This window comes from Nylanderia fulva, unplaced genomic scaffold (assembly GCF_048542155.1).
Source record: "Nylanderia fulva isolate GAGA-0341 unplaced genomic scaffold, ASM4854215v1 Scaffold28, whole genome shotgun sequence".
NCBI classification, from domain to species: Eukaryota; Metazoa; Arthropoda; class Insecta; order Hymenoptera; family Formicidae; genus Nylanderia; species Nylanderia fulva.
In genome coordinates, this window is record NW_028190347.1 from 2,053,483 (window position 1) to 2,073,803 (window position 20,321).

Consider the following 20,321-nt stretch of genomic DNA (forward strand, 5'->3'; position numbering starts at 1 on the left):
CAAATTTCCGCAGGACCATTCCCAAAGAAGTCGTAAGCAACGATCAAGAGATATATCTAATAGCAGTAGGACGTACGCACTAAGGAACAAATAAGTAAGGATTAGTTTAATCGTGCTTTAGGAGTCGAACGTTACGGGTTTATGTCACCGTTCCCTTTTTCGAGGGTAAGAAAAAACTGTAGCTCTTATACGAAAAAGTATATACGAACCAGCGATAGTGCGTAAAGAAATTCAATTGATATATATACTTTCATCATTTAGTCCCTACACAAATATCTAATTTTTCCTAATAAATTTCAAGTGCACGTGATAATCATTATTCTTCCAGAAGTAGATGATTCTAATGATTAAACTTCCTCGATTAAAAATAATATTTTCTATAGCTTATATAATCACTCTAGCGTTACAGGGATAAGAAAGTTAGAGAAATAAACATGTAAAAATATGAAATTCCCGAATATTATTTATCGCTTGAATTTGTTCGATTCGCGAACATCGTACATGAGCATGTTAATTCCGACATGTCCGTAACGAGCATAGCGCTACGTCAAACAGCTAACTGCTTTCGCACGAAGGCACCGAGAGCGAACTTCGAGAAGCAGTTCGTAGGTACAGACCGTTAGCTATACCCAGTGTATATGTATACCTCCGAGCCGGGGTAAGCAGAGAACGAAGTTCTCGGTGGAAGTTTAATTCAACTGGACGGGCAGCCGGGTGTAAACGCTGAATGATTTGTTGCAAATCGAAAGCACCTCACCCGCGCGCGCAAACTCGAGCTCAAACTTCAACTTCCTGCTTGCACTTATCACGGTATATTTTATGTAATATTGTGTATCGTGCCTATCGATTATTGAGTGGGCATCAATATTAATACTTTATAAAAGGGAGTGCCGAGAAACAGATAAAAATGAAGATGTAGCTCTCTCCTTTATGTATAACGTAATCCTTTTTATTTTTAATTAAAATATCTTCTCTTATCTGTTTTAATTAAACTGACATTTGCAAAGTGCAATGCATTAGATATAAATATAATCTTTTCTCATACTTATAAATAAAATTATTTTATACGACTGAATTACCTACCCTCTTTTTTTAACAGTTTTATTACATTTATTAGAGTTGTCTCATAAAAAAAAATTAATCATACATTATGGTAACATCACAATAAATACTAAACGTTATTGTAATATCCCCATTCATGTATTTTATCTGTATGATATATTAATAAATTAACCACGATAATTAAAAAATTACAGCACACAGCAATTATTACAAATTGCCTGAGCGTGTTCTTTTTTTTCCGAAGTGACGGTTGGCTGGTTGAGTATTGAACATTGAGATCCAACGTCATTTTTCTCTGGTAGTTTCGCGAGGCCGGGCATGCTCGTTCATTCTCTCGATTAGGCTTTGCCGTCATTAAAAGTTTATAACGAAGCCGAAGTACGAAACGGGCGAGACGGAGAATGTGGTAGGTGATGGTTTGGCACCCTCGGAACGAAGATGGTAGAGAGGAACGACAGAGTGAAAAAGAAAGAAAATGGGAAAGAAAGAGAGATGAAGAGAGAGAGAGAGAGATTCCAAGCAAGTTTTCTCATGTGTAATGCATAATGAGGAAAGGCAGACGGCGCATAAAAGGCCTACAAATGAGGCGCTCAAGTTATATATACACGTTCTAAGTAACTAACACGTCGATGTAAACGACTTTTTCGACGTGACAAGTATTTTTGACAAATTTCTTAATTGCATCATATTTTTCATCTTTAAAAACTAAGAAATTTATCTTTTAATGTAAGGATGCCTAATAGTAATTTTACTTGTTTTCCTTTTAATACTATTTTATTTTTATTCCTTATCAATTAATTATTTGACAATGCCTTAATAAATAAGAATATGAAAGCGATATATACGAAAAAATACATTTTGAAATTGAAGACAAAACTCCTGCGTTTAAATAATTTGTTCTCGAGAAAAAAGCAAGACTGCGCATTGTAAAATATAATGCACATTCTTGAGTATATCGTGATTATTAGTATGCAATCGCATAAGGTACTCGTGTAAGATTTCGTTGATCGGTAAGCAGAGACGTTGAACTAAAGATATGAACACGCAATGTTAGAGTCGCGGCGCACGAAAACCAATTAAAGGTGTTAGATCGATCCTCCCTAGTAACTGACTTGCTAGGCACTTCGATGAAAGATGCAAATCCTCGCTTATGACGCTACATGTTCCTTTATCCAATTATCAAGATAAGTACTTCATATTAAACCGATTCCAGATAATTGTCGAATCGTCAACGATATTCTCGATATTATTCCCATGCCTTTGCGTTATAATTATAACCTTTCATGTTAAAACAAAAAATATTCTACGCGTACTCACTCAGATCATTTGTACTTACCTTGTTCATGATTTGGCGGGGATATTCCCGCCTCGCAAGAGACGGCTCTGTAAGAAAAAAGAAAGATACCAGTTATTTCTCTAAAATTGTCAAATGTGTCAAATATTTGTAAAGTTTGTACGCAAACAAATGTACTTTCCCACATTTTATTTTAACGTAATATATTATTAGTATATTTCTCTACTGCTTTCTCCCGTATATAGAAACGAACAATTCAACGTGAATTTAATAATCAGTTATATATTTTTTACATATATCACGAGTAATATTCAGTAAGAAAAAATTAAGAAAGATATTCGATTTTTTATTCAATGATATTGAACAATGAAGAATTTCGATGCGAAGATATTTAATTTCTTTCGAAGCTTCGCGTTCTGAATCTCATGGACGCGCCTTATGACCCAGACTAATGCACGTGAAGTGGTCCTCGATCGCGCAGCCGAGCTTCAGTCCTTTCCCTTCGACGAGTACCACCGAATTCCCATAATCCAATGAATGGCCTAACCCCAATATCCTCTCGGTTCAGCCTCACCAGCTTACCCTTCCATGTGCTGTTCTATATATATTCCACGCATGTAAATATTCCTAGCGAATTTAAGTCGCGTAAAATTCTGTGTTCGCTCACTATGATTAATTGTTTCGAAGCAATCACGAGAGTACACTGTCAAAATAATTTTTGGCACACTTTAAATTAAATTTAAGAGAGATCTTTGTACGGATAAAAATCACTACGGTGAATATCATGAATAAAACACAACGAAATCGATGTAATCCTACTTACATTACAATTTGCATAGAATCAAATTAGTATCAAATAATATGAAATTTATGTAAAAGCAGTTACGGAAGTAGCTTGTTAAAGAGTCTTGAAAAAATCCCTAAAAACTGATAATCCGAAATGCGTTTGCCGAGTTGGATTTTTGCGGAAACGAATGAAACTATCTGCGTTTCGGAGACGAACGCAAGAAATATGAAAACAGGGGCTCGCGTTGTTGCTAATTGCGCGTTAAATGCCGGGACGGCGAAATTCTTTCGTCCAGAAAATGGACCGGCCGGCGTTGATCCCCTCCTGCTAGGCCGAGTAAAGACGCGCAAATGTGTTTATCTCGGGGAATAATAAAAAGGGTGGCCGTGACGTCGGGCGATCGCGAACGAAGTCGGGAATAATGTCTCGGACACGAGGCTCGTCTACGGATTTGCTCCGTCGCCCGACCATCCACCCTCCACCGACCTACCCTTATACGCGTGTCCGCCGCAGATTCAGACTCCTAATTAAGACGAGGGTGCGAGAGGGGTTTCAGGGGTTTCTGCCGGGTTCTCCCCTGAGGGGGCGGGGGCGTAGGTAGCGGGTGTATGGATGGAAGGAGGGTTTCCACGAGGTAAGGGGCACCCGTATCGTGCCGGAGGGGTAAGCCAAGGCAAAGGGGGTAAGGAATATTGATCACGGGACCACCACGGCGGCGAGGCAGGGACTGCCCGCACTCGCCCTCTGCTTTCATCCGCCCATCCTCTCGCCATCCAGCTCCAGCTCTCTCTCTCTCGCGCCAATTTGTGTGTGTGTGTGTGTGTCTTTCACCTTCTCTCTTGTTTCCAACATCTTTCGGCGATTCTCTCATTCTGAAGACGGACCAGACTAAACCACCAAACGCCAGATGCGTGAAATCAGTCGGTTAGAATCTGCCCCGCAGCCTTTGCAAATTATTGACGCTGAAACCGCGAGGTATATGATGCCTGCACACTGTTTCGAAGTGGACTTTGAATAAAGAGAGTCGGCAAGTTCAACGCTCGTGAGGTAAAAGAGCTTCTAAGAAGAAACTTATAATCTTGCAGATAATTACTCCGTTCGATCAAACGCGGCGTGCAATGGTTTCGTTATAATAAGGTATTTTAAGGTAAAGAAAGTTTGGTAAAAAAAAGTGCTTATAAATTTCTCTTATGAACATTTCATGTTACAATAAATTCATAAAATACACCACGAGTCCTTCATCTCTATGCCATTTAATCATACGTCTCGCTTACTTGGAAATGTTTCCACATCGTGACAAGATTTACGAAAGTCGCAATAAGACATGGCCCTCTTGGAGGGAATTTCTGACGCTGGAAATCCGAGTAGCCTGACGAACTTTGACGCACACGCTCGGCCGAACAAGATCTACGCTCTAGACGTGTGCAGCGTTCTCACGAGTTTTCGAGAGAGATCCTCTCGAATGGCGCGGAGAAGGAAAACCGACTCGACTCGTTTCAGAAACGAGGACAGAAAACGAGGTAGGAGAAAGAGGGGCCCAACGCGGGTGAGCTCGAGTTTACACGACGTAGCGACTCGTCTTTCTACCCGTCGCCTTGCCTTAATTAAATCTCTAGACCCTTCCTGAAGAACCCGCGGACCTGGCAGGAAACTAGAAGAACCATCTCCTCTTCTCGCTCTACAATTCGCTGCGGTAACACGTCGTCTTCCATTGGTCCTCGGTACGTTGCCGCGAGAAATGCGCAAACTTAGTGTAACTACGATGTGTACCGACTTTTCATCCACCTGCTTATTCCTTCGACTCATTATCGCTTACGCAAATATATTTTATTTTTTCCTCGAATGACTTTTTTATTCCTTTAATTATCTTATGTCGATACGATGATATATGTATATGATGAAACAAGTCATTTGTGCAAAGTAATTCTTAATTGCCTGTCAATTTAAAAGAGAACTTATTCTTTCGATAATGTAAATGTCTCTAAAAAATGATAATATAATTTATGTCAGAGAAAGAAAGAGAGTTTTGATAGACATACCATTACCGTTCTGAAAATTCTCGATAGTCTCGATATTCACGAAAGCAATTCGCTCGGAGCGGCAAATTTCTACAACGTGCACAACGCATTTTCTCATACACTCCGTCGCCATTCCAGTGGCTTTAGATACCGTTATTCGGCGTTGTAACGAACGTCAAGGGCGACCTCGACGAGACCGGAAGAGACCTCATTGTCCAGAGGCGGGGGCACCGATAGGAGGGTGCGCAGCAGCGGCAGGCAGCCAACTCAAACTTTGATATGGTTTCCTAAATAACCAAGGCGACCGATACCGCAGCACGATAGTCCTCCTCTTCCTCTACCACCCTCTGCCATCCACCCGTTCACCGCCTAGACCGATCTGCGGTGGTCCGGAGAGGGTACTGTAACTACCGTCGAAGCATATTGAAACCCTCGCACCAACGGTGACCTGACTCGCCACCCCAGGCAATCCCCCACTTCTATAACCAACCCGCGACGCGACCCGCCGAGCCGTTCAAGACCGATACAGGGCTGCCGTCCATGCAAAACCTACACGGCATGAGTGCGTTTGTCGTTTCGTGAGTAAACGTTGCTAACGCCAACGTTTTCATAATGCCGCAAGTAGCGGTTAATCCGGCTGCGCGGAGTGACAGGTAATCTGCGAAGAGGGAAAAGGAATGAAGGTTGCAGGAACCAGCGATTCCAAAGTCGAGCGCATTACGTTTCCCCGGTAAATGGAATATTATCGAGTATCATGCATGAAAGTAATAATGTGATTGGGGTAACAGAAAAATAAGAAGATAAGTCGATAATTCTTTTGTTTCTTGAAATTTTTAATAACTTTCTAATTAAATAACTCTTGATATGTCTATCCTTAATTTTGCACTTTGAGTAAAAAAAGAGAATCGGATAAAAAATTAACGTGTAAGTAGCCATTCGGTTTACAATTTCTTTTCTGCAGGCTAGCAATAGAGGCCGGCTGTTTGTCCGCTAATTAGAAGCTAACAGCAGAACTAAAGTTTCCAACTTTAAAGTTTCTTGCATTCGCGCGGAAGCCTCTTGCTACCCATTCAATATCTCCTTTTTGAGGGTGGTAGAACCTTTAAGAAGAACGCCCTATCCACCTGTACAGCCGTTCACTTGTCTCTCTCTCTCTTCTATTCTCTTTGCTCCGAGCAGCGTTAATTACTAATTAATTGTTTCGCGTGTTTGAGTTTTAAATGGATAAGTTAAACAGCGCGTAAGAGGTCCAGACGTGGTATAGCGGCCCACGGTCCACCCTTCTTTTTCCCTCTGTCCGTTCCTCTCGCTTCGCGTACGATTACCGTACAAACAGTGTACTGCCGGTTAACGAAGTTAGGATGACCGTGTTAGGTCGGAGAGAAGGGGAGTAACGCTCGTTCGTTTATTCGTTTTTCACCTCGTCATCAGAAACGCCGCGCCTCGCTTCGTGCCTCACGACGTAATATCTCCATCACGACACGCCGAACCATCACCCGGCGCGTTTCAAAGTTACCTCCGATCCAACGAATACGGATGCAACTTTAATAATATCGTCGTGAAAAGTTGTTGCTAGTTCTCATAATCGCATAATAAAATATAGATTTTTCAATTTTGACGCAGACACAAAAAAGACATAGTCGGGAGAAAAGTTGATAAAAAAAAGTTTCATGTTTCATTTACTTCCGCGTATATATATTTTTCATTTTACTTAATATTATTAGATTTTCACGCGCGACATTTCGTAAATACATTTTTCCCATCGCGATAAAATAAGTACCATTTGTTTTTACCAATCTGGTGATTTTCTTCATTTCAAACTGTCATTGCTCTTTGACAGAAAACTTTCGGAAATAACGATTGCTCGTGCAACTTGTACCATTAAAGCGCAAATCGTCTGACGTTGATCTGAAGGCGCACCAACGGAGATCGTTTCGTTCCCCGCGAAAGGCACCCTTATAATCGGAGCTCAAGTAAAAAGTCGTAATGCCAGATAAAACATCCCATTTATCTAACGACGGATGCTTTCCTTCGCTCCTGGGAATAGTGTACCGTACTTCCTCGGCAAGGTAGCGCACGGCAGTTAAATCATTTTAAACACCACCGTCGCAGACGCGAAGAGACGAGAAGAGGTCCCCGAGCCACCTAATTCTCTCGTAATTGAGATGAATCGATAAGAAATTTCCAATGCGAAAGAAAATTGATACGAATGGAACAGCTGATCACCACGGAGGGCACGTTTGCCACTGCACATCGAGTACGGCTGCGCATCGGTTATCACCATTCTCTCTTGAGGCGCGCAAGATAAATCGGCGAGAGAGGCGAGAGGGAATGTCCCACGGGAGTCTGGAATAAATCGGGAATAATCGGAAAACACGACGGCCAAATTGACGACTGTTATCGACTGGCGTCGCGGGTGGTGACGAGAACCCAGCCCAGATCGAAAGAGCGCAGGAGGAAGAGAAAACGATGGCACGGGAAAGAGAAAACATGTCGCCGGCAAATCGGTGTCTTAACCGTCCGACGGGAGGACAATTATTTAAGCGAAACGTCTAGCGTATAGCGCTCTAGCGTTAGCGAGGGCACGCCGATAGAGAGAGAGAGAGAGAGTCCGGAGCTGTTAATTGCCGGCTGTCACGGGCACGCAGTGACAGGGACCACCGTCGACGAGGGATTGCCTCGTCGAAGCTGGTGCGAAAGCGTCGCTAAACTCTCCTTTCAAAACGTGTGAATGCGCTACCGCGATGGACACACTCATGGGAGATAACTCTGACGGAAAAGAGAGAGAAAGCGAGGCAGAGATTGAGTTCGACGAAAGATAGCTTGAAAATTGCAATTCAAATACATACGAATATTTTACATACAATAAAAAATTTGTTTAAAAAAATTGCCCTTTTTATACAATTATTTTGATCAAAATTGTGCGATACTCTCTCTCTCTGCAAAAGTTTCAGAATCTTAACTACTTTAGAGAATAATATATTTTACGCACGCAGCGTTCATCGCGCGCGTAATTTATTATTTTTATGGTTCTAGAAAAATATCTTCTGAAGCGAATAGGGAACACACCGGAAACTTTCGCTCGGACGTTCGCTGTAATTTGAACGTCGGCGTATATTTATTCGCGGCGTCGCAGGAAGAGAAGAGTCGCGCGGAAAGCGGGAGCTCGCAGAAGTAGCGTGACGACGCTAAGAGCATTAAAGAGACGTTTTCCGCCCGACACTTAGGTTTTCGTTCCCGCGCCCACCCCATAGATTCACGGCCTATCGGCTTAGCGCGCGACGGGTGGTCTCGAGCCACCCTTGGCTTCCGCCCAGCATCATCTTCCGCCCGGCACCTCAAGGTAGCAGCAGCCAGCCAGAAACGCGGCTCTGGTTACCGCGCTGCTCCTCTCGGGAAATATTTTCCTAAGCATAAGAACTTAAGTACTCGAAGCGCATACACGTGACGAGCCAACTTGATGAACTTGAAAGTTCTAAGATATCTTTCCCTGCCAAAGAAATATATATATATATATAACACATGCGTAACGAGTCTTCGAAATTTACTATCTCGTGTTTCTATCATCAGATGATCGGTATACGCGATTTATAATATTCGATTGCATAATTCATCAATCTTCTTCGCTTAATAATAATGTATTTTTTTTTTTCATTTCGAAAGTCAAAATATATTCATCTCTCTCTCTCTCTCTCTCTCTGCATTAACTAATCTTATATTATTAATTATAAGAGAATATACATATATTATTTTTTATAACTGCAGTTAATATTCCGATTAATAAAGTTGATATATAAAAATGCAACTGTTATATTACGTTAGGTAAAGTATTAATATTACAATCCGTCGAGCACGACGAAGAAATAAGCAACCCCGCGATGGAGAAAAGAGGAAGGGGTCGCGCCAGTTCCTGTACCTACGTAACAACGAACGCTCCGAGGTGAGCATTCTGAAAGAGAGGGAGGAAACATTGCGTCGACGGTGGTGAATTATCAGCTAAGAGGAAATTATGGAAATAGATATAAATCGAGAAGAAGAGAGAGAGAGAGAGAGAGAGCGTTGCTGGTTCGCAGGTAGACGCAGCTAGCAGCCAATAAGCGAGTCGCTACCTACGTAGAGCCCGATGTGCCTTTAAATAAATGGAGCTTAAAAGCCAATTTGGAATGTAAAGATCTATCAGCATAAATTAAACATGGCGCGGCTATACGGAGAGTGTGAGCCTCGTCCTCCGATTTTTGGGGCCGGTTCAGCCCGTTATCCATCCTCAAGACCAACAATTTGCATCTTACGATCTTCAGAAATTCATTGCATACGTAACATCGTCACTTTTTCATTATATATACTCTAAAATATATGCGATCCTCTTTATTACAGAAATTTAATTGTTAAACAAGAAGCTAATTCATATTCGTTAAAAATTGAATTCTGTATTTCGGAGAGCTCCCCAAAGGATAACCTGGCGCATCTCGATTTTAATCGCATCAAGCCAACTGCGAGCAATATCTCGGGTCAAGGTGCGGTCGATTTAGCGGGAAATTTTTTTGTTCCGCGGAAAAACGTAAGGGAGGGATCGAGCTATTGGCGGCAAGTCGCGCGGAAACATCGGAGAGACGAACGAGAAATGAGAGTTCGCGTGGAACGCGAAGGGTGAAGGGCGTAGGGCGGAAGATTCGCGAGTTCGCGTCATGTGCATCGGACGCGACGCGCGAATTAACAACTCACGCGTCATATCGCGCGCATTATTATCCGATATATCGTCCTGTGTATCGACGCGTCTTCATCCCCCTCCGATCGCGAACGGAGAAGCGAAGACGTTCCGAGTTAACGCGGAGTGCGTTACCGTGCTAACACGGTAACGAGCAGAATATGTTGGAAGGGCAAAGGGGTTTGGGAAGGGAGAAATATCTGCCAGACGAAGGCGAAGACACCAATTCCAATGTGTTCACTCTCGTGTACCTTCTCCAGTCGTTAATGTATTTCGTCGATCGCCTACGGTGGCGTTCCTTAGAAACACCATATCACTATATATTCGAGAAGTCTTATATATCATTTTTGATACGGAACATTACACGGACTAATTAGACATGCGGATAATACACACTGTTCTAACATTTAGATAAAATTACTTTGTTTATATCATTTATTCGAAATATATTTTTATTTAACATGTCAATCAAACATGAATTAAAGACAAGATCTTAATGCGTGTTAAATTTGTCGTATGCAATTTAAATTTACAAATTATTAGAGAAATTCTATATTTTTATTTTCAATTTACAATAATTTTTTAATATTATACTTATAAAAATATGAATAAAACCCTGTCAATTCGATTTATATATTCTTAACAGCTAAAGATTATTATTATTTTCATGATAAAGGTTTCTCTCAAAATGTTCAAGTTAACAGTTACAAAGTCGAGCGTTGCTGAACTCGTCCAGGGTTACATAATTATTGTTTGTCGCGATGTCACTGGAAATATTTTTATCAAATTTTATTTAGCATGTCAATCAAACATAAATTAAAGATAACATCTTAATGCATGTTAAATTTGTTTTATGCAATTTAAATTTACAAATTATTAGAGAAATTCTATATTTTTATTTTCAATTTACAATAATTTCTTAATATCATACTTATAAAAATATGAATAAAACCCTGTCAATTCGATTTATATATTCTTAACAGCTAAAGATTATTATTATTTTCATGATAAAGGTCTCTCTCAAAATGTTCAAGTTAACAGTTACAAAGTCGAGCGTTGCTGAACTCGTCCAGGGTAACATAATTATTGTTTGTCGCGATGTCACTGGAAATATTGATCGCCACCAGGAGCCTCGAGGTGAGACGAAAAAGTCGCGTCGAGAGGAGGCGGAGCAGTTAATGTTACGTCGAAGGTGAGCGCGTTGAAAAGGGTTGATTACACGAAGCCGGGTGGTGGCGTCCAGCGGGTGAAACGGGCCACGCCGGAAGGATGCTGCTGGACCATGCTTGTAAGCAAGCGGTAACCCGTTCGAGGGCCGTAGGTAGGCTCGGGGCAAATGGCAGCGGGATGATTGATCACCCGGCTAATTGGATGATCGATGACTCAAGTTCATCAGTGGCTGTTCAGCTCCTGGCGAAGGATGCCTCGCTCGCACGTGAGCGCCCTGCCATCCCCGCAAGATGTACACGTGTATATGTATGATTTTGTGTATATGTGTGTGTGTGTGTGTGTAGGTGCGCATGTAGATGAAGGCGTATATATATATATATATACGAATTAGACGTCGCGCGAGAAGAAGGGTTACGTCTCTAGCAAGCTTGTGAAACAAGCTCGCGCTAATATTCTTCAGGGTCATCGCGTTTCTCTCTCCGCTCTGTTTCTTGTTAAATTACATTCTTCCATAAGTTTACGGTCTCGTCAGAGTGAGTGCTTACGACGTAAGCGATATTACAAAGAATATTGTACTTTTTTCTACTATAAAGCTTTTTAGCGTCAATTTTTACGTCAAATACACCATACGGAGAATGTTATAAGCTCAATGAGAGATTGTTTTTCAAAAGAATTTAAAGATAATTCTTCTTTGTTATCAGTAGTATTAATATAATTATTGTGAAACCTTTTAAATATCTTTAAAATAAAATTAGAAACTAAATTTTTGGAAAAAGGACAATTAGAAAGCGAATTCTTAGAAACTGATTATTTGATGCGAAGCTACTCTAGACTAGACGCGATGTCTCCTTAAAGTAATGAATTCACAATAGAGTTTAGTGAGTGGCAAAGGTGCGAGCGCACAAGTTCACGCATAGCATTCGCCTGATATATGGCCGACGCGTGAATGCAAATCGGCGTGTAAATCATGCGAACAATGTCTTAATGTCCCGGTCATACAACGCCCACCCGAGTCAGAAGACAACGGCTCCGGTAGTCTTTGGAAGGAAAGGGCGCCTTTTCGGATATTCATAGGGAAATAAATTAGCAGGCACGCGCGTCACGAGGGGACCATTATTGATATCTATTTTCTTGCGGTGGATATTATTCGCGAGCAGGTTCTATTCGCCGCGTGTGACACAATTCGCTTAAACCTTTAGCGCGAACGAGCATTCGCATTATGAGATGAATAATTACAATATTATTTTCACCTACATATAAGCGAGCTTTATTAGTTGGAAATAATATGATTAAAAAATGTGTTAATATTGATCCTCCAAAAAAAAGCGTAGAGGTTTTAACATTCTTTTTTTATAAGATAGTAAAAGAAATTTCGATAGTTGAAATGATACAATACGTTCCTTCTATCGAGCAGATCGAAAAGCAGACAGAGTTAAAAAATAGCAGTTCAGTCTTCACGTTTATGCCATTTAACTTGCAAATCTTTCTACCGAGTCGACTGATACCCATGAAACATGTGTGGAAAGTGAAAAAAAAAGTCTTAGTCCTGCTTCTGAGGAAAGGATAAGACTTGCGAGGGAGATAGAAACGGAAGGGTAGAAAGTATGAGACAAAGAGAGAAAAAGAGAGCGTGTGAAAAATTCGAGAGAACAAAGGTGGCAAAGAATCCGTATTCCAGAGGTTGAAAGTTGCGATTTCTCGCGAAGGGAGAGCCTGAAAAGGGTGAGGGCATTAGAATGAAATATTCGTCCGAGTGGAATATGTAAGGACATTACACCGAGACTGCGTTATCGTAAAGATAATTATTATCTTAACACTCATAGTCTCACCTATCTCGCAAAAACTGCTTATTTTAAATATAATCGCAAAAAAACTATCAATAATTTCATTTTGACTTGTTATACTTCAAAAGTAAAATAATCAATGCGAAAACATCGACAATATATTATTTAAAAAATGACAGAATAAATAAAAACTCGTGATGATACTTTGCTATTAGTAATATTCAAAGAGCTTGCAAGAGTTATTCAATGTATATTTATATACAGACTCCCTTCTATGACAAGGAGAGAAAAAACGAGAAAGAAAGGATGATAGAGAACGCCGAGGTTGAAAATCCTTCTTAACAACGTCGGCATTTTTTCTCCCTTCGAAGGGATGGTTAGTCAGTTTACGGTGATGATACGATTCCCTTTTACACGCTTGTGACGTGTCCGTCGCCGACAAATCTCAGCTTCTTTAGCAACGTTCCAGAGATACTCCTCCGAAGATGCTGCGACGATAATCGCTCGTAAAAAAAACCACCCCTACGATGCATATCGCGAAGAAAATTATACAGTGTCGCAGTTTCGAGGACAAAGTCGCATCGTTTCACGCATCACCGAGCATCCCTCGACCGATTATTACTATAATTTTATCATACTTTGATCGTAGCTCTTGAAAAATCTCCCCTAATTTTTTCATAACTATCGACGATTTTAAACCCATCATTTCTTCACAGATAAAAAGAAATATCAAAAAGTGAAAGATGATTCTCGCATAGAATGTCACATAGGAACACAAAAAATTTAACTAAAAAATAATATAAAAATGTATTTAAGAATCTAATAAAAGAGTATAAATATATAAAAAATAATAAAGAAACTTGAAACTTAAACGATGATATCTCGCAAAAATAATTCAAGATACATGAGAAATCACTCAGTTTTTTTCAATATTGTCACGAATATCGAAACATGAAGGCTGAAACAAAAAAATAGTCTCCCTCGCGCGACCATCTAGACGCGATTTGTTTTTATGAACGGCGTCTTCGTTGCCCAACCTCTTCCGTTTCTCTAAGTTCCGTAAGAATCCACCATAACGGCTCTAATTTCCGCTAATAAATCCACGAGCGCAACAAGAATCTTCCCTCGATACGTAGATAATCGTATTCCCGCTTGAAATGTATTCTCTGCGCCCTCGAGGAATATAGATATAACGCTCGTGTATACGTTGGATTTTGCATACGCGTATATACGAAGTGTTCTGTACGTGTGCGGAGAAACATGTAGCGCGGACAGAATCAGGGGAAGAAGGTGACGTAAGAAGACGAGTAGTCTTACGAAGAGGCGCGTCGCGCAAAAACAGATGTAAAGACACGGAAGATGCCGCACAGAAGGGTCAGAAAAGAGGATTCGGACGGTTGTAATCTCGGCTCAAGGTGTCGTTTTGCTTCTCAGGGTCCCGCTGGACATCGAGACGCGAGCAAAGCTTAAGACTTCTTTACACGCCGTTTATCGATTGGTGTTAATACTTGTTCAATGCCTGTTGTCGTAAATTGGAGTAAACACGTTTTTTTTCTCCCATTAATTGTTTTCTTTTTCATTAAATATTTCACAGCGTTTCATAAATTATTAGTGTGCAAACATATCTCAGAAAAAATAAAACACTTCTCTCTTATTTTAAAAATTAAGTAGTAAAAATGTTAAATTGAGGAGACATATAATTTAGGTAATTAATTCAAAGTTTCTTCGAAAGTTTTATTTAATTTTCTGCGGTATATAACTATATCTTGATTTACAAAAAAGAAAGATTTGTTTGAAAATTATAATCATAGACAAAGATTTATAAAAATGTACGTATGCAGGAAGCATAATATTATCTTTTTTGTAATCAAAGTCTGATTAATACAAATTTCATTTGCATCGCGGCATTTTTTCTTAATAGAAGCAAACTAATTATTACTAACGATAACATATTACACTGGTAATATACTGGTATTACACCGAAACTATATATATATATATATACTGAAAGAAAAATATGCATACCTGCGAACAAGTAAGGAGCAAGTTCGGGGGACGTAGGCAATTTTGCACTTGTAAATAGGCCTCGAAGGGAGGAGCATAAGTAAATTAGGCCGGTCGAGGCGAAAAACGTTCTGATAAGAATCTTTCCCTCGGCTTTTTTAAAGGCCGACTCCGGGGGAATGGAGACGTCATCACGACGCTCTTTCTCGTTTGGGTTTGCGCCTTCCTCTTCGTTCCCCGACGTCGCCCTTCGTCCTTCGAGAGCCGTTTAATGCCAAACGCCTCGCGCCTCGTCCTTTGTTTCGTCTTCATGAGATTTTTAAACAGCGCGAAATGAGCTTCGCAGACCGTAGAACCGAGAGAGAAACGGGTCTCGAACGATTATCGTTTCATCCGTCGTTGCTTTAATTTCCTCGCTCTTCCTGACGAAATTAAAAAGAAGGTTTCCGCGATAGAGTCGGATTCCGTAATGCGCATTTATAAATAGTAATGTTTGTCGTAACATTTGGAGAACATTAAACTTTCTATACAATAAATATCACGGATAAATTATTACAGCAACTGTCCGAAAAATCATCTCGTTTGTATTTATTTAACACAAACACAGATCTGCGAAAAACGACGACTAATCTTCCGTGCTTGTCGAAATCATCGCGTCGAGAAGGGATGGAGGGTTGAAGTTAGGACGAGAGGAATCCAGGCATTTGTATCGTTTTGTCGTACTTCAGCGTCGGCATGCGTATCGTATGGCGTTGCATTATTGCTTTTATGGCCAATAAAAGGAAAGATGTCCCGGACGATGGTCGTCCTCCGCAACAACTGTCCCCTCGAATCCTCGACCGTTTTATTCTGGAACTGTCGTCCGCCTCGCGGCCCTTAACCCCCTCATCCACAAAAGCCACCGCCCGTTATTGCCACCGAGTCGTCCGTTCGGTCATCGAAGGTGTCGCGATTGGTTTCGTGTTTGCAAGGAATATAGTCCGGGGACTCCCCGACCCAGTTAACCGCTTGGCCACCCTTTGGGACACTAGGAATCGAAGAATAATACTTGGAAAATTGTCTGGGCCTCTGGGAAACGCAGAAACATTTCTTTTTCAAACATTACACCGCGAAACTTATTTATCACGAAATATATTTTTATTGTCTAATCTATCGATTCAATTAATAATGAATTATGCAACTATTCATTTATAAATAATTTGTGAGGAAAGGGATCTATTTTTCTAATATTTTTATTTTTATACTTGTTTTGTCATATACTAAAATTCTTTTTTGCGAAACCTGCAGAATGAAAGAAGATAATTATTTTTCTTTTTCATGATTGACTATCGATTCAATTAATAATGAATTATGCAACTATTCATTTATAAATAAATTTGTAAGGAAAGGGATCTATTTTTCTAATATTTTAATTTTTATACTTATTTTGTCATATACTATAATTCTTTTTGCGAAACCTGCAGAATGAAAGAAGATAATTATTTTTCTTTTTCATGATTGACTATCGATTCAATTAATAATGAATTATGCAACTATTCATTTATAAATAAATTTGTAAGGAACGGGATCTATTTTTCTAATATTTTAATTTTTATACTTATTTTGTCATATACTATAATTCTTTTTTGCGAAACTTGCAGAATGAAAGAAGATAATTATTTTTCTTTTTCATGATTGACTATCGATTCAATTAATAATGAATTATGCAACTATTCATTTATAAATAAATTTGTAAGGAAATGGAATCTATTTTTCTAATATTTTAATTTTTATACTTATTTTGTCATATACTATAATTCTTTTTTGCGAAACCTGCAGAATGAAAGAAGATAATTATTTTTCTTTTTCATGATTGACTATCGATTCAATTAATAATGAATTATGCAACTATTCATTTATAAATAAATTTGTAAGAAAATGGATCTATTTTTCTAATATTTTAATTTTTATACTTGTTTTGTCATATACTATAATTCTTTTTTGCGAAACTTGCAGAATAAAAGAAGATAATTATTTTTCCTTTTCATGATTGACTACATTAAGTTTTGTTTACTGGAAAGAACACCGGTAGGTGACAGTTCTTGTCTAAGGCGTTGTCGTTAAGGATAGACGGCAGTCTTTCTTGTAGACGCTAAAGCTCGTCTCCTCTATGGCACTAGCTACATCGTTGCACCTACAGGCAAAAGATAACCAGCCCGTCCTCGAGCCATCAACCTCCTGTTCTTCCTCGGTTGTCCCGAGCGACGATATATCTCCCAGCATCCCCTTTCGACGTCCCCGTCACCCTTCCCCATCCGTTCCTCGCAGAGTTCCGATGCTCCAGGAGGGTGCACGATGACACTCGGTTACGACATTAGCGACGTTTCCCACACCGTCTACGGGTCTACTTCGTCAATGTCAAAGCACAGCCTCACCCCACCCTTCCTTGTTCGCAAGCGACTTTTCCGCGAGTAAAGTTTTCACGTTTACATAACGACAGAAACAATTATTTTTCCCACAATAAGTTGTTTCTATACTTATTTCACTCTCAATACTTTTTCAGTAATGTCTTCTGAATAAACGCACTAATTAATATATATACATATATATATAATGTTTAATTAATTTTTCTTCCGAAGAAAATTACAGATTAAACACTGAGAACGCATTTATAAAACAAGTTCTAGATTCAAGAAGTTTTGTTAGATTAATTTGACAGTGATAAAGCTCTTTGAATATTAGAAATTTAGATAGGTGTGTATCGACGAAAAAAAAGGAGTCCCATGTGTCGTAAGACTCCCCAAACAGAATCCTAGTACCAGCAGCTTGATTTACGCGACTTTGCTCGGGGCGACTAGTCTTGTCCCACACCTCGCATCGTAATAGTACCACTCTGATTCCAATAACCATGAATCTATCAGACGTCAAAACGCAATCTCCACCTGAAAGCGGCCTGCCTTCGGCCGCGCGCCACAGCGACCACAAATCTCGCAGTATCTAGAGCCGTATATCTTATACTTACGAGAGCACCCAGCATGTAAAGCAACACAGATGTAAAGGAGCTGACGGACTCGCGCGAAAAAAAAAGGGAAGAGAGAAAAATCGCAGTAATACGAAAGAGAGGAAAGGAAGAAGGAAAATCGTGCGAATAGAGGGAAATAACCCTCACGAATTTTATTCGACGTCGGCGAGGCCGAAGAGAAAAAAACCGGCGAGATTGCGTAGAAGAGGAGAAAGTTGCAAACTCGAAAACTTTCGAGCTCCTATTATCTCCGACGAGACCACGGTCCGGCATCAAGGGAGTTGTCCGGTATACCCCGATCTCTAAATACTCCACTTTCTGCGTCCTATCGTCTGGGACGAGAATTGTTCGGCAAAGTTGAAAAGGGACCGGCAAACACACGAAACTGACGAATTCGTCTCGATGTCGCAAAGGACACAATCGATGCGCACAATTTTTGTTTCACGTTAAACGCGTCAACTCCCTCTCAACAAACTTACTCTTAATTAAACAAGATCCTTTATAAAGTGCCTGGTATATTTTTAAAAAATTTGTTTAATTAAAAATAAGAAAACAAGTTTTATATTAAAGTATTACATATATAAAAGGCTAATAAGAGCAGAAGTAATATTACGGTTATAAAAACTAATTTATTACATTTAATCAATATGTACTGATAGAAACAATAAAGTTTAAATTAATATAAAAAATTATAAAAATAAACTCGAAAGTTAAAACACATGAAAAAACGTAGTTTTATATTCTCTTCAAAAAAGCTACTTTGTTAATGTAGAAGCCAAAATAAATTGCGGCCGATTTCGAAATTAATGGTCATCGATTAGCATTTGGAAAAGTAAATATAGAGAAAGTGTATTAATGCAACAACTTCTGCATTAGGATACTTATCCAAAATTGTCACGCGACTTTGCGACGTTTCGAGAAAGCGCGTCGCTCGTTACGAGCGCGAGAATGAGGAATGGTGCCAATGACAGTGCTAACGCCGTGCAAATGAATGCACGCCGAGGCTTTGACACGCGGTAATTTATCACGCCGTTCCGTCTTACCCTTCCGCGACGTCTTCCGCGTCGACGGGGACACTCGCGAGAGGGCTGAGCGAAAAAGGCAACGGTGATTGGGACAAATATAAATAAGGCAATTGAGAACCCTCCTCCAGATTTACAGATGAGATTCGAGAACAGATGTAACCGCGGCTTAACGGATTCCCGTTAAATAATCCCTTGGGAATATACGCGTACGGTTGACAATTCGTTGACGCTGGTAGAGAAGACTCGGGTTGTCGCGATAACTCTGCGTGAAAAATTCTGCAAAATCAGTCTTTCCGTCGAAAATGGCAGAGAAGAAGGTGAGAAATTCGTCTTCTCTCGAAACATTCGCAATCATATCTGTTAAAACTTTCTTGTAATAGCAATTGAGTAGTATTAAGTTGCATGTGTGCACATTTTTTATTTATTTGTCAATGATATATCACGATATGTTTATATACGAGCTACAATCATATCAATTTTTCTCAAGAGAATATTTGTACGTAGATTTTGTATCTTGTTTATTTTTGACATTTTGTAAAATTTCCAGAAATGAGAAAAGCGCTAATGAAGCACACGCTTATCAATGCTTGGTAACGAGTACAACCAAAATTATTTCATAACTCAGATGTAAGGCATCCAAGATTTTGACGCAAATTCAACAATTTGATGTTGTAGAAACAGTTTCCCGCGGAAACGGTACCACGATAAATGAGCACGCAACGGTGACATCGCAAGAAACTGCTGCTTCGTCTCCGTTACACACTCCCTCTCTCTCTCTCTCTTTTTCATTCCCTTCCCTTCCCGATGTACCAAAGTTTTTCCAACTTCGTATAATCATTTTTCCCGGAATGTCCCGACGGTGCTTTCCCACTCCCTCCTCAGCGTGTCGCTTATCTCGGGAAAATTCTTTTCGCGGTTTCCTCTCGAGAACACAGCCGCGCGCTTCCTCCCTCATCCGTTCCCAAGCTCATCGACGCAGAAGAATTTTAATTCTCTGCCCCCGAAAAATCTCAAATGACGACGTGCTTTTTTTCGCGTTCTCACGCTCTCTCGCGCAAATCTCGTACTTCAAAGAAACCGCGTGTAGGCAATAATATCGCAAACAAATTTTTTTGTTGAGACTTGTGTTGCTGCAAGATTATCTCATTCGAGAAAATTTACTCGCGAGTTTTGCGCGCGCGAGAATGAAACATTTTTTACTCGGGAAAATAATAAAGAGCGTGAGAAATGATAAATAAAATTAATTCGTGACTTTTTTTTATTTGTTCCATTCACGCGAATCCTTTCGCAATCTTCTCGCTATTTTCTTAGATGGAGTAACAAGCTGCTGATTTTTAATCTGGAATGCGTGCATTAATGATACACGAACAGCGCATTTATTCAGTAAAAGTTGGCCGTTTACATGGCGCATCAAATATGCAGGTGTCGCTTGGATATTGTAGAAAGAAAAAGAGAGTAAGGGAAGAGGAAA

General features: G+C 39.9%; 1 protein-coding gene across 4 annotated transcripts in view; it reads right to left on the reverse strand.

The window, feature by feature from the left end:
- Positions 1-20,321, reverse strand: part of LOC114937648 (uncharacterized) — a 288,573-nt gene that overhangs the window by 63,849 nt on the left and 204,403 nt on the right. For all 4 annotated transcript variants that reach the window (XM_085483949.1, XM_029311212.2, XM_029311213.2 and 1 more), the window contains one exon: positions 2,399-2,445. In XM_085483949.1, coding sequence (XP_085340075.1) covers positions 2,399-2,445 — 47 coding nt within the window. The remainder of the gene's footprint in view (positions 1-2,398; positions 2,446-20,321) is intronic.